We start from the raw sequence: 14,252 nt of genomic DNA, 5'->3' as shown, positions 1-14,252 counted from the left end.
AAGTGGGAAACCCTCAAGAAGCTCCTGGTTTCAGATTAGCCCAGGTCATCAGCCACTGCAGCAATTAGGGAGCAACCAACCAGTGGATGGAAGATCTTTCTCTCTGTTTATTCCTCTCTGTAATTCTGCTTTTCAAATACAAATAAAATATATCTTTAAGATAAAAATAAAGTTACCAGCCATAACTAACAACTTCTACACACATACTCTCATAAAACATCAAACAAAATCCAGTGTTTTATCTTGGTAACAACATAAAAGCTACACAGAACTTTACCTCTCGACCAATAAGCTTCACCCACACTTTGTCTCCAACATCTACAATCTCAGAGGGCTTATCCACTCGACAGGATGACATGTGAGATCGATGCACCAGACCTGGATACAACAGGGAGAAACAAAGCAAAGGACGTCTCTAGTATATGTACTGCAAATGGCTAGGTGAAGAGAAGCAAAATAGGAAGTTGTCATAGAAACATGAATCTGGGTCCAGCTCAGTGATCTAGCGGCTAAATCCTCACTTTATATGTGCCGGGATCCCATATGGGTGCTGGTTCATATCCTGGATGCTCCACTTCTCTTTCAGCTTCCTGCTGCGGCCTGGGAAAGCAGTAGAGGATGGCCCAAAGCCTTGGGACCCTGCACCCGCGTGGGAAACCCAGAAGCAGTTTCTGGCTCCTGGCTTCGAATTGGCTCAACTCTGGCTACTGCAGCTACTTGGGGAGTGAAACAGTGGTCAGAAGATCTTTTACTCTGTCTGTCTTTTTCTCTGTAAATCTGCCTTTCAAATAAATAAATAAATAAATAAATTCTTTTTGTAAAAACGTTGATTTTTCACTGAAAAATGTTTGCTAATTTAAAACTGCAAATGAAAAGTTCAGAATATTTTTATACGTAACTAACCACTAAATATTCTTTTTTTTTAAGAAAAATTTTTTTTTATTGGAAAGGCAGATCTACAAGGAGGACAGAGAGAAAGATTTTTTTGTCTGCTGGTTCACTCCCCAAAAGCTGGAGCTCAGCCAATCCAAAGCCAGGAGCCAGGAACTTCCTCTGGATGCCCATGCCAGTACAGCATCCCAAGGCTTTGGGCCATCCTCCACTGTTTTCCCATGCCATAATCAGGGAACTGGATGGGAAGCAGAGCAGTTGGGACATAAACTGGCGCCCATATCGGATCCCGGCATGCAAGGGGAGATTAGCCAATCGAGTCATCAAGCCAGGCCCAACACTAAAACAATGCTCATGAGTAGTAACAATATAACAAAAAAACTACATCATGGACACCAGCAGTGACACAGACTAATATGATTCTTGGAAAGAACATGCATAAAATTTCCATCATCACTGGAATTCTTTCCAAAGGGAAAAACTCAACAGTGGCAAAAATCCATGGACACAAAATACTTGCAATATTATTTTATAAAGATTAAAAAGTGTAATATAATCTAAATGATCAACAATTGCAAAGAAAATTGACAATGACAAATTTGAAGAGTGAATAGCTATTTAAATTCTAGTTACAGAAATTAGTGACACATGTTAAATGAAAACAGGAAATATAAAGGTGTTTTCAAAAACTACCATACCCAATAGCAGCCAAAGTAATAAGCACTACTAAAGCTCTAAGAAATTTTGGGAAGTCCCGAAGTAATGGCTATCAAAATGGATAAAAATATTGATTTAACATAACAAACTTAAAATTGCAAAAAATAATTCCATAACAACATTTAAGAAAATCTACACATATTTTTAAGGTTTATTTATTTTTATTGGAAGGTCAGATATATAGAGAGGAGGAGAGACAAGACAGAAAGATCTTCCATCTGCTGATTCACTCCCCCAAATGGCCACAATGGCCAGAGCTGAGCTGATCTGAAGCCAGGAGCCAGGAGCCTCTTCCAGGTCTCCCACGCTGGTGCAGGGTCCCAAGGATTTGGACTGTCCTCAACTGCTTTCCTAGGACACAGGCAGGAAGCTAGATGGGAGAGAGGCTGCCAGGACATGAACCAGAGCATGCAAGGCAAGGACTTTAGTCACTAGGCTACTATTCCAGGCCCTAAGAAAATATTTAAGACATTCTTTCTTGTGATTCCAAGATCTCTCCCTTTTGAGGAATGATTACTTTGAGCATCCTAAAATAATCCAGTCTGTCCTGTGATTGGCTGGAGCACACCTAACTCCTAACTACAACTGAATGACACAGGCTTGCAATGACGGCAGTTCACCTTCCTGGCAAAGGTAGCTGATTAATTCAGGGACAGACAAAAGAAATCCGTTTAAAAAAATATGTGAAGAATTATAAACTACAAAAATCTGTCACTGCACATCTCTACCACTAGATGGCGAGTCTGTCAGAGGAAGCAAAGCCGACCAGGTAAGGACAAAGGCCTCAGCAAGCTGCCTAAGACAGGGCTGAAGGCAGGTTCAGCTGGAGGCCCCAAGTGAGATTGGTCAAAATGTTTCAATTATATTTCTGCCACTTGCATGAATTATATGGTCAACAATTTGGCCCATGCTTGGCAATCTTACCTTTGAAAACAGTATTATACACAGAAAAACATACATGCTTCACAAAAACTGACCTACATTAAAATATTCAATGGGACTGGCTGTGGTATAGCTGTGGTATAGCAGGTAAAAACTGCTGCCTGATATGCTGGCATTCCATATGGATGCCACTTGGTGTCCTGGCTGCTCCACTTCTGACCAAGCTCCCTGAAATGGTCTGGGAAGAGTGGAAGATGACCCAAGCACCTGGGCCCCTTCCATCCACATAGGAGACTCAGAAGAAGCTCCTGGTTCCTGATCAGTACAGCTGCAGTCACTGGAGCCTTGCGGGAAGTGAACCAGTAGACAGAACATTTCTCCCCAGCCACAGACAATAGCCTAGGTTGATCTGTACCTAGGAAAATGCTACACTGCTGGGAGAAAAGCAGCCAATAGCTGACTGGCATCCTGGGTCTGGTTAATGCCAAATCAGTGTTAACCACGCAACTGTGCCAGCACTGTTGCCTATTGTCTTGTTTTGGTTTTAAAGATATGCAGGGAACTCTGTGGCATCAGGTCGGCACACAATACTCTGGAGCCCAGGCACACTGCATGCTACCACGTGGCTAGGCAGAAACTATCAATTACCTAGGAAGGGTGTCCAGGGACATATTGGATTGGGGACCTCTGAGGGCATGTTTGATGGGGGAGCAGTGACTTCTGGGGGCTTCCACTGCAACAGCAGGTAGCCAGAGCTGAGACGAGGTGGTTTACAGGGAAAAATCAGATTGTATGTCTGAGTCACAAGGCACCCACCTACGTGAGAGACCTAGGCTAGGATAGCTGGGGGGCATGCCTGGCTGGGCCACAGTACCTGTCTGCAAACGTCGCGGTGGTGGGTAGGCACAGCAGGCACCTACTGGGGGCAGATAGTGCAGGGGATGTGTGGGCTCACCTCTGTGGGACTGAGAGCTTGGGACAGTGATTGGCTGAGCCAGGCTGCAGCACGCACTAGCACAAGCAATGGTTGGAACAGAGTGCATACCACAAAAGGCAGGGCCGCAGCACATGTGAGAAGCAGGGCTGAGAGCTGGCCTGGTAGAGAAACTTGGGGAACTGCCCTACTAAGCTGCAATTCCTGCTGAGGAGCACAACAGCTGGGACTACAACACTCGTCAGTGTTTGTGTGGCCCTGGTCTTGTGGCAGGGTAGGCCGGGGCAGGGCACAGCACCCACTGAAGCACACCAGATGCACTGTTGGCCACACCAGGCTAGGCTAAGCTGCAGCACCCACTCAGGAGAGCTGAGAACTGGGATTGGGGGGGAGTGGGAAGGGGAAGCTGGTCTGGGCAGCACTATAGCACCGGTTGGCCAGCATATGGGCTAAATCAGGGGTTGGCCAGGCTAGTCTAAGCTGCCGCATCTGCTAGTGTGCACAACAGCCTGAATGGGTGCAGGCCAGCAGGGCCAGGCCACAGAGCAGCTGGCAAGGGGTGGGACTAGATGCAAGTCATGTCGGTTTAGACTATAGTACCCACTGGCAAGCACAGGACCTGAGACTGGGAGCAGACCTGGTATGGGAACTGTGGGAACTCCCCTATTAAGCTGCTGCTCCCACTGGTGAGCGTAAGAGCCAGGACGGGGGTGGGGCAGATTAAGTTAAGCTGCAACACCCATGGGTGTGCATAAGAGTCGGATGGTATGTAGTATGGAATGGGCTAGGTTGCAACACATGCCAGCATGCATAAAAACCAGGGACTAGGGTGGGCCTGGTGGGGGTTATTGGGGGTTGCCCAGCTAGATCACAGCACCTGCTGATGTGCATGAGGCCCTGGCCTGTGGCACATGGGGCTAGGTTAGAATGCAGCACCTGTCAGTTCACATGAGAGATGGGACTGGGGCAAAACTGACCGGGCAGAGGCACCCACTGGTATGTATAGTGGCCGGTGCAGGTGATGCACCAAACATGACCCTATACAGGCTGGCACACACAAGAGTCAAGTCTGAGGTTACCCAAGCAAGGTTTCTCGGGGACTCCCAAACTAGATCGCTGGACTTAAACCCCAGCCACAGGCAAAATCACCACATATGTAGTCGGACCTTGGAGTGCATGTATTGGGACTGGGCCTCCTCAGTTGTTGATGTCCAGGTAGTGGACAGCATGCCTAGCTAGCTCATCCAGGCCAGCAGAGGATGTGGAGCGCCTTGTCAGAGGACGCAGAGCAGTACAGGCTGGACCACTCTGCTGGCCAAGCTTTGCAGCAAGTGCCTAGGTATGCAGGTATACTGAGGTAGACTTGGTCAGCCAATAAACCTTGGAAGGATTTTCTCAGTGTTGGTGCAACAAAGGTGACAATGTCTCAGAACTATCAAAACCACTCAAGTGACACCCTCAGAACATTCTTCCCCAAATCAGGGTCTCTCAGGCACCAACACGTGACAGTCTCACATTCCCCGGTGCTACATAGTTTGACAGCAGGAAAATAAGGGGGAAAAAGAAGAAGAAAGGAACCAGAACATTTCCTACTCACCTTCTTCCATACCCGACCCTCCTCACGCTAATCAGCGGCTCACCTGAGTGTGTATCCCCAATCAATTTATGTAAGCAATGTTAAAAATAAAATTTGAGGGCCCGGCTTGGTGGCCCAATGGCTAAAGTCCTTGCCTTGCACATGCTGGGATCCCATATAGGTGCTGGATTGTATCCCAGTGGCCCTGCTTCCAACCCAGTTCCGTTTGTGGCCTGGAAAACCAGTCGAAGACGGCCCAAAAACTTGGGACCCTGCACCCACATGGGAGACCCGGAAAAAGCTCATGGCTCCTGGCTTCAGATCAGCTCAGCTCCGGCTGTTGCAGCCACTTGGGGAGTGAATCAGCGGATGCAAGATCTTCCTCTCTTTCTCTCCTCTTCTCTGTATATCTGACTTTCCAATAAAAATAAATAAATCTTAACAAAAATAAATTAGGACCCAGCACGATAGCATAGTAGCTAAAGTCCTTGCCTTGAATGCGCCAGGATCCCATATGGTCGCCGGTTCTAATCCCAGCAGCTCCACTTCCCATCCAGCTCCCTGCCTGTGGCCCGGGAAAGCAGTCGAGGACGGCCCAATGCCTTGGGACCCGAAACCTGGAAGAAGCTCCTGGCTCCTGGCTTTGGATCAGCATAGCACCAGCCATTGTGGTCACTTGGGGAGTGAACCATCAAACTGAAGATCTTTCTCTCTGTCTCTCCTCTTCTCTGTATATCTGCCTTTCCAATACAAATAAATAAATCTTTTTAAAAAAATCAAGCTTGAATTTGAACTGTAATACTGCAACAAGGTGGAGGAATCCACCAGGGGGGAAGGGCGTGGGGAGGGGTGGGGGGATTCCCAGAGCCTATGAAACTATCACATAATGCAAAATAATTAATTAAAAAAAATCAAGCTTATTTATCAGAAAGGCAGGTTTAATATAGAGACAAAGTGACAGAGAGAGGAAGAGGGTAGGAGAGAGAGAGAGAGAGAGAGAGAGAGAGATCTTCCATCTGCTTGTTCTCTTGCCAAAGAGTTATATCGGCTGAGGCTGGTGAGGCTGAGGCCAGGAACCTAGAATTCCACCTGGGTCTTCAATATAAGTGGCAGGGACCCAAATACTGCCTTCCCAGACACGTCAGCAGGAATTTAAATTAAAAGTAAACTAGCTAGAACCTGAACTGGCACTCTGACAAGGGATGCTGGCATCACCAAGTTGCAACTTAACTTTTTGTAGTATAACATCAAACCACAATATTGCCTACAACTTATTTTTTGTCTGTTTTTAAAAAGCAAATTCAGACGAAGAGACAAAGATAGAAAAACAGCTGTCATGTGTTGGTTCATTCCCCAATGGCTCCATTAGCCAGGACTGGGCCAGCCTGAAGCCAGGAACTCAGCCCAGAGCCTGGAGCTCTATCCAGTCCTCCCACATGGTGGCTGGGTGCTTAGGCCACCTTCCACTGCCTTCTCAGGCCCGTTATAGGGAGATGACCAGAGGTCGAATAACCAGGGTAGAGCCAGCATGCCAACATGGAATGCCACTGTCACAACTGGCAGATTCACCTGCTGCAGCACGAAATCCCTGCCTTATGTTTTTAATTTAGATCAACACATAATCTGTAAATCAAGTAAAATTTATACAGTTTACTTTCCCTCAGTGATAATGTATTGAGTAGACTAGCCTAACCAAAAAAATTTGAATAGGAAATAAATATCTTCTAAAGAAAAAAAAGTTTTTCCCTCTGACATACTTTGGCCTACAACTGAGGTTTAACAGTTAAAATTCGCTCCTTTGTCAACAGTGAAGGGAAATTGTAAAGGAAACTAATATTGACATTTATATACTTGAAGATGTTTTTCTTCCTGAAAACATTAAATCTGTTTAGTGCAGTATAAAGAAATAAATAATGGCATCAATAACTTTTCCCTCACCTACAAGATACCAAAGTCAATCATCTGTCTACTGGATAAATATGGCATTTCTATAAGGCTTAACAGGAAAAAAAAACAAAACTATAAAATGTATATGTGATATATCAGAATGCTAAGGCCATTAAATGCTATGCAAAGCATTTTAGAAGACAGGGAAGCAGGAGGTGTTTGGCATAGTGATTAAGACACCACTCGGGGGCCCAGCTCAGTAGCCTAGTGGCTAAAGTTCTTGTCTTACAGGCACCAGGATCCCATATGTATGGATGCCAGTCCTAATAACAGCAGCTCCACTTCCCATCCAGCTCCCTGTTTGTGGTCTGGGAAAGCAGTGGAGGATGGCCCAAAACCTTGGGATCCTGCACTCACGTGGGAGACCTGCAAGAGGCTCCAGGCTCCTGGTTCCTGGCTTTGGATCAGCTCACCTTCAGCCATCATGGCCACTGGGGAGTGAATCACTGGATGGAAGATCTTCCTGTCTCTTCTCCTCTCTGTTTATCTGACTTTGCAATAAAAAAAAATAAATAAATGTTGAAAGAAGGAAAACAAAAAAGAAAAGAAAAGAAAAGAAAAGAAAAGAAAAGAAAAGAAAAGAAAAGAAAAGACAAGACAAGACAAGACAAGACAAGAAAAGACAAGACAAGACAAGACAAGACACACACCACTTAGGACTATCTCATACTTTACTGGAGAGCTTGGATTCAATGCCTGGCTCTGCTCTAATTCTAATTTCCTGTGAATGTTCAACCTGACATACAGCAGTTGATAGGTTGAGTGGTTGCATCCTTGTCACCCATTGCGAGAAATGGGCTGAGTTCCTGGCTTCAGGCTGGCCCAGTCCTGGATACTGTGGGCATCTGGGCACTGAACCAACAGATGGCAGCTTGCTCTGACGTTCAAGTATGTATTTTTTAAATTATGTGAAACTATATTTCGTATAATCACAAACCAAACCACCTAATCTATGAATCTCCAAAATTATGAACCAAAATAAATCCCTTCTTTTAAATGTAGCTTATATAGGTATTTAGATGAGAAACCAGTTACAAAGGCAACTCTTTTTTCATGCCTAGAAGGCTCTCAGTCCTCTGCTGGCTTAACTACCTGTTGTACCCAGCGTCAAGTAAGTAAAAATTAGATTACTGATCAGAAACTGCTTCAACATGGAATAACAAAAATGAAATGAGTTTTGAGCTATTTTCCCATTCCATGAAGGTTTAATGAACTATCAAGTCTCATAAAATAATCCATTTTTGTGGCTCAATTCCCTTTCTCTGGAATTACACTGAGATGAACTGTTGAAGTCTTGAGTGGTCTTTTTTTATTCAGTCACAGATCGGCAGGTAATACGTGGGTTATCTTCATCTGTGGCTAATCCCAAACTCACATAGGGATTCCTCATTCATTCTTTGAAGGCACAGGGGCCAGTTTTGTGGTTGGGTGAGTCAAAGCCTCCATCTGCCACACTGGCACTCCATTTGAATGCTAGCTCCAGTCCTGGATGCTCCATTTCCAGCCCAGTTCCCTGCTAACTGTCCTGAGAAAGCAGCACAGGGTCCAAGGACTTGGGTTCCTGCTACTCATGTGGGAGACGTAGGTGGAATTCCAGGATCCTGATTTCTGCCTGGCCCAGTCCTGGCCATTGTGGGCATCTGGGAAATTAAACAAATCTGAGAGAACTCTTCCTCACCCATCCCCCAGTAACTCTGCCTTTCAAATAGGATATAATAAATCTTCAAATGGGGGGGGGGACAGGGAAGGTGGCAGTCTGAACTCTTCGGAGGTGCTCTGTTTATTTCAAAGTGAGAGAGAGAATGACCTTGCATCTGTTGGTCCCGTTCCTAAATGGCTTACAAAAGCCAGGGCTGGGCCAGATGACAGCCAGGAGCTTCCAACTCCATTCAAGTCTCCTGTGTGGATGGCAAAAACTCAAAGCACTTCTCTGGACACACAAGCAGGAAACTGGGAAACTGGATCAGAAGCATAGTAGCTGGCTAGGAGTTCCAAGAGGTGCCTTACCCAGAAAGGGATTCACAGAGGGCAAAAAAAATCTAGAAATTATCCAATTTGTCCATGTTCACAACATTGATAAGCAGTAATTGTAGTTCAAACAAGAAATTGTCAAGGGCCCAGTGGTGTGGCCTAGCAGCTAAAGTCTCGCCTTGAACACACTGGGATCCTATATGGGCGCCGGTTCTAATCCCGGCAGCTCCACTTCCCATCCAGCTCCCTGCCTGTGGCCTGGGAAAGCAGTCAAGGACGGCCCAATGCTTTGGGACCCTGCACCCGCGTGGGAGACCCGGAAAGAAGTTCCTGGCTCCTGGCTTTGGATCGGCGCAGCACCGGCCGTTGTGCTCACTTGGGGAGTGAATCATTGGACGGAAGATCTTCCTCTCTGTCTCTCCTCCTCTCTATATGTCTGACTTTGTAATAAAAATAAATAAATCTTTAAACAAAATTGTCAAGTCTTTGTTATCCTTCCAATTGAAAAAAAAAAAAAAGAATCCACCTTCAAACAGCAGAAAAACAAAAGAGAAAATAAAATGGCTTTGTTTGCCATGCCACAAGCAAGGGAACACTTCACAGCAGCTTGTGCCTGGGTTCTAACTTTACACCATAAATGCCCAAAGGGCATACTAAGCCTATTGTCGTGTTCAATAAGCCCAAGATGACACTTAAAACAGAATGAGTCTCACTGAATGTCAACTGGCAAAGCAAAAAACCAATACTGACAACTTGGAAAGAGCTAGCTCCTCAATAACATATGAGAGAAACACAGTAAGCCTACTACAGTCCCCTGAAGGTTGTTTCCACAACTGTTAGGCCCAACATCAACTTCTTTCCTAACTTCACTCGCAATAAAGGAAAGGGGTGAAAATTTCAAACTATCAAAGGATGGCTACAGTTGAGATGTTAAAATGAAAGGCTGCTTTAACCCCTGGGAAATCTGAATTCCTTGTCTAGATTTTTATTCAGTCACCATCAATGATATTTGACAACAGGTGCTGTAAATTCAAGTGCTTTCACATCTTTTATATTATAGAGATTACCGAATCATGTTTTCATAATACATAATCATGTTTGCACAATTCTAAGGGTCAGCAGACAGACTGGACCCATGGGGACCAAAGCAACGATCTGGGAGCAGGCAGGCCACATCAGCAGGACACCAAAGTACCAGTCTGGGAGCAGGCAAGCTGGGGACCTCATGGGTCTAGGCAGGGCATATTCCTGGTGAATTAAAGTGCTGGCCTGGAGTGGCAGACCAGGAGCCTAACGTGGGTGGGGGGGAGGTTCCTAGGCTTGCGACACTCCTAGCACACCACTGAGCGTGACCAGGGTACTGTTTGGAGGCATGGCATCGGGGTGGGGGGGTGGGTGACACTGATGGCCTTTTGCAGGCCAGATAACTGATAGGTCTTAGGCAGGCCATGCCTGCATCATGACACCTGTGCTGGCTTGGGAAAAGCAGGGCAGAGATTTGACAGGTTCTAGACGGCTGCACCCTTGCTAGGCCAAGGACCTGAGGCCAGAGTCCTGAGGGAGAATCCCCACAGATAGGATCACCAAGAAACAGGGCTTTCATGTCCTGTTGGTCCCAGAAGCAACAGGCTCTCTGGTATCAGGAACCAGAGGTTGGGCTGTGTGTCCCAGCATGGAACACACAGTACATGCTGTGCTGACTCCTGTGCACGCCAAGTGAACACAAAGGCTGCGTCGGTCAGCTCCTCCAAACCAGCTGAAGCCCGCAGATGCTGCTACAAAAGACAGAAAAATGCCAGCGCCTTCGCAGAGAACTCCCCATCTTACTTCCATTATTTGACTGCTGTTGAATAACATTTATAATAAACATTTATAATAAAGCTGCAAAGGTAAGTAAAGCATTTTTCTGAATTATGAGTCATTTTAGCAAATCATCTAACTTCACAAAGGAGCTACAGGGACCTTCAGTATACAGCTGGCTGGTCAGAAATACAGACGGCCCAGTACGTGCAACTGGTATCTAATAAATAATATCTGGGAAGGCAGTAGAGGACAACCCAAAGCCTTAGAACCCTGCACCTGCGTGGGAGACCTGAAAGAAGCTCCTGGGTTTGGATCGGCTCAGCTCCAGACACTGTGGCCAGCAGATAGGAGGCCTTTCTGTTTCTCCTTATCTCTGCAAATCTGAGTTTCTAATAAAATAAATAAATCTTTAAAAATTTTTTGTTTTGTATGAGAAACAATTACAGCTAATATTTGCTGATTCACTACTTGAATGCCTGCAAAGGCTAAGGATGGGCCGGGGCAAAGCTGGCAGTTTGAATGCTAACCTGTCCTACCAGGAGAGCAGAAGGAAGAGTTACTCAGCCATTGTCACTGCCTCTCAGGTCTGTATTAGCAGGCTTGGGTGCCAAAACCAGGAATCAAACCCAAGTGCTGCAGGTATCTAAACCAGAAGCTTACCTGCTAGGCCAAAAGTCTAGTTTAAATCTGAATACAAAAAGTGGGTCTTCAGCTCAAAAGTGCTTCAGAGAATTCTGAGAATAGAAGCCTTAGGAAATGACTTGAAATTTTTATTTATTTATTCAACTTACAGTCTATTTTCCTTATCAAAGATATTAAGACATGACAGACCTGAGTTATTTCATAGCTCAGTGTTTTCAGGACGGGACCTAATTGTCCTCCCCCGTTATGGGCACAGGAGATAAGGTACATCGTAACGAAGTCTACTGCTCAAGTTATCCAAAAAACCTGCAGGAAATCCCAAGATTAGAACTCACAGTCCACCTAATTACTTGGCTCCCTGAGCCTGTCCTCTGAGGCTAGTCTAAGAACAGCTGTCACACTGACAGATTCACTTGTAAGCTGTCAACCACAATCACAGACATTACCTCATGGAGTATAGACACAACTGGGTTGAAGATGAATTGCTAGAAGGTAGCAGCTCTTAATCCCCACACCATCCCCCAAAGTGTCACACAAATGCTCAGGTAAAAATGGAACTTTCAAGCATTGGCAGCCATGGCAAATACACTAACAAGAAAATCTGTCTTCATACAAAGAGGTATGCGCCTTATGGGTGTAGGGAAGTTCACCTTATTAAATCCCAGTCAACATAAAAGGAGAAACTTAATTGCAGATTGCTGTCAGCTTGAAATCTACTAGTGAGCCATTTCTAAGATCAACCTGCAGCTTAGAAGTATGCCAGGTTAGAGGAATGGTTTCATTATCCAAAGATTAGTTGTTTGCTTTCTCTTACTTCTTGAAACAGACAAATAAGACAGGCATTCAGTTTAGTAGTTAAGATACCTGTGTTGGGCTCGGCGCAATGGCCTAGCAGCTAAAGTCCTCACCTTGAGCGCGCCAGAATCCCATAAAGGTACTGGTTCTAATCCCGCGGCCCCGCTTCCCATCCAGCTCTCTGTTTGTTGCTTGGGAAAGCAGTCAAGGACAGCCCAAAGCCTTAGGACCCTGCACCCGTTCGGGAGACCTGGAGGAAGTTCCTGGCTCCTGGCTCTGGATTGGCACAGCACCAGCCATTGTGGTCACTTGGGGAAGTGAATCATTGGACAGAAGATCTTCCTCTCTGTCTCTCCTCCTCTCTGTATATCTGCCTTTCCAATCAAAATAAATAGTAAATCTTAAAAAAAAAAAAAGATGCCTGTGTCCCAGATCAGAATGTGTTATGTTTGGCGCCAGCTGGGAGACAGTAATAATGGCTCAAGTGACTGGGTACTTGCCATGCAAGTAGAACAGGTTGAATTTCAGGCTCCTGGATCTGGCCTGGCCTAGTACTGGCCATCTAAGAAGTAACCCAGTAAGTAGCAGCTCTCACACTTCTTCCCAAAAAGTTGACTCTAAAAAGGCAGTAGTGAGAGCCCGGTGGCGTGGCCTAGCAGCTAAAGTCCTCACCTTGAACGCCCCGGGAGCCCATATGGGCGCCGGTTCTAATCCCGGCAGCTCCACTTCCCATCCAGCTCCCTGCTTGTGGCCTGGGAAAGCAGTCAAGGACAGCCCAATGCCTTGGGACCCTGCACCCACGTGGGAGACCCGGGAAGAGGTTCCAGGTTTCCGGCTTCGGATCGGCGTGCACCGGTCGTTGTGGCTCACTTGGGGAGTGAATCATTGGACGGAAGATCTTGCTCTCTGTCTCTCCTCCTCTCTGTATATCTGACTTTGTAAATAAAATAAATAAAATCTTTAAAAAAAAAAAAAAAGCAGTAGTGAATATCTGGTCTTATCCAGAGTGCCTGGGTTCAAAACCCAACTCCACTAATTCCACTTTTCTGCTAATGCAAACTTGGGGAAGTACCAATGTGGGAGAACTGGATTGAGTTCATAGCTCCCAGCTTTGCACTCAGTTATGGCCATCGTGAATTTTTTTTTTTGTAAGATTTCTTTTTAATTGAAAGGCAGATTTGCAGAGAGTCAGAAACATCTTGCTTTTCACTCCCCAAAATGGGCACAATAACCAGAGCTGGGCAGATCTGAAACCAGGAACCTGAACTCATTCTGGGTCTCCCACATGGGTGAAAGGGATCAAGGACTGATACAATTTGCTGCCGTTTTCCCAGACTCAGTAACAGGGAACTGGACTGGAATGGAGCAGCTGGGACTCAAATCGGCACCAAATGCAAGGCCAGCACCATAGGCAGAGGCTTAACTTACTATACATGGCACCAGCCCTGCCATTATGGTCACTGGGGGAGTAAACAAGCAGATGGGACTTTCTTCAGATGCATGTCTCTCTTGTTCTCTCAAATAAGTAAAAAATTAGTGAATAAATGGAAAACACGCTACCAAATAAGTCATTACCAAAGTCTGATAATTTATATTCTGGTTTTTTGTGTTTTTTCTTCCTTCCAAGATTTATCTAATTTACTTGAAACAGTATGAGAGAGGTAGGGATCTTTCAACTGCTGACTCACTCTCAAATGGGCACAATGGCCAACTGATCTGCAGTTGGGAGCCAGGAGCTATTCATGGTCTCCCACATGGGTGCAGGCCCTTGGCCTAGCACCACCTTCTACTGCTTTTCTAGGCCATTAGCAGACAGCTGGATCAGAAACAGGGTAGCCAGGACTCAACCCAAAACCTGTGATAATTTATGCTCTTAAGAGTGAAAGTATAGATTTCCATACTAAATAGTCTTTTTAAAGACGTGTCAATCTCAAAGAAGTGTGAAAAACAAGATTAAAGACATGACATGTCTAAAAATATTTAATAGATGTTTACTTATAAAGAAAATGTACAGTATTTATATACAATATTTGTATCAACTATAATACTGTTTCTACTCCAGGTTCTGTAACTCAGATGACAGCTATTCTAGGG

General features: G+C 45.4%; 1 protein-coding gene across 2 annotated transcripts in view; it reads right to left on the bottom strand.

The window, feature by feature from the left end:
* The window catches only part of ZCCHC17 (zinc finger CCHC-type containing 17), a 53,076-nt gene that overhangs the window by 24,173 nt on the left and 14,651 nt on the right, over window positions 1-14,252 (bottom strand). For both annotated transcript variants that reach the window (XM_004591649.3, XM_058678116.1), the window contains exon 4: window positions 278-378. In XM_004591649.3, the coding sequence (XP_004591706.2) occupies window positions 278-378 (101 nt within the window). The remainder of the gene's footprint in view (window positions 1-277; window positions 379-14,252) is intronic.

This window comes from Ochotona princeps, chromosome 2 (genome assembly GCF_030435755.1).
Source record: "Ochotona princeps isolate mOchPri1 chromosome 2, mOchPri1.hap1, whole genome shotgun sequence".
NCBI lineage: Eukaryota > Metazoa > Chordata > Mammalia > Lagomorpha > Ochotonidae > Ochotona > Ochotona princeps.
Note: the sequence above shows the minus strand (reverse complement) of the source record. Positions and strands in the feature narration are given on the sequence as shown.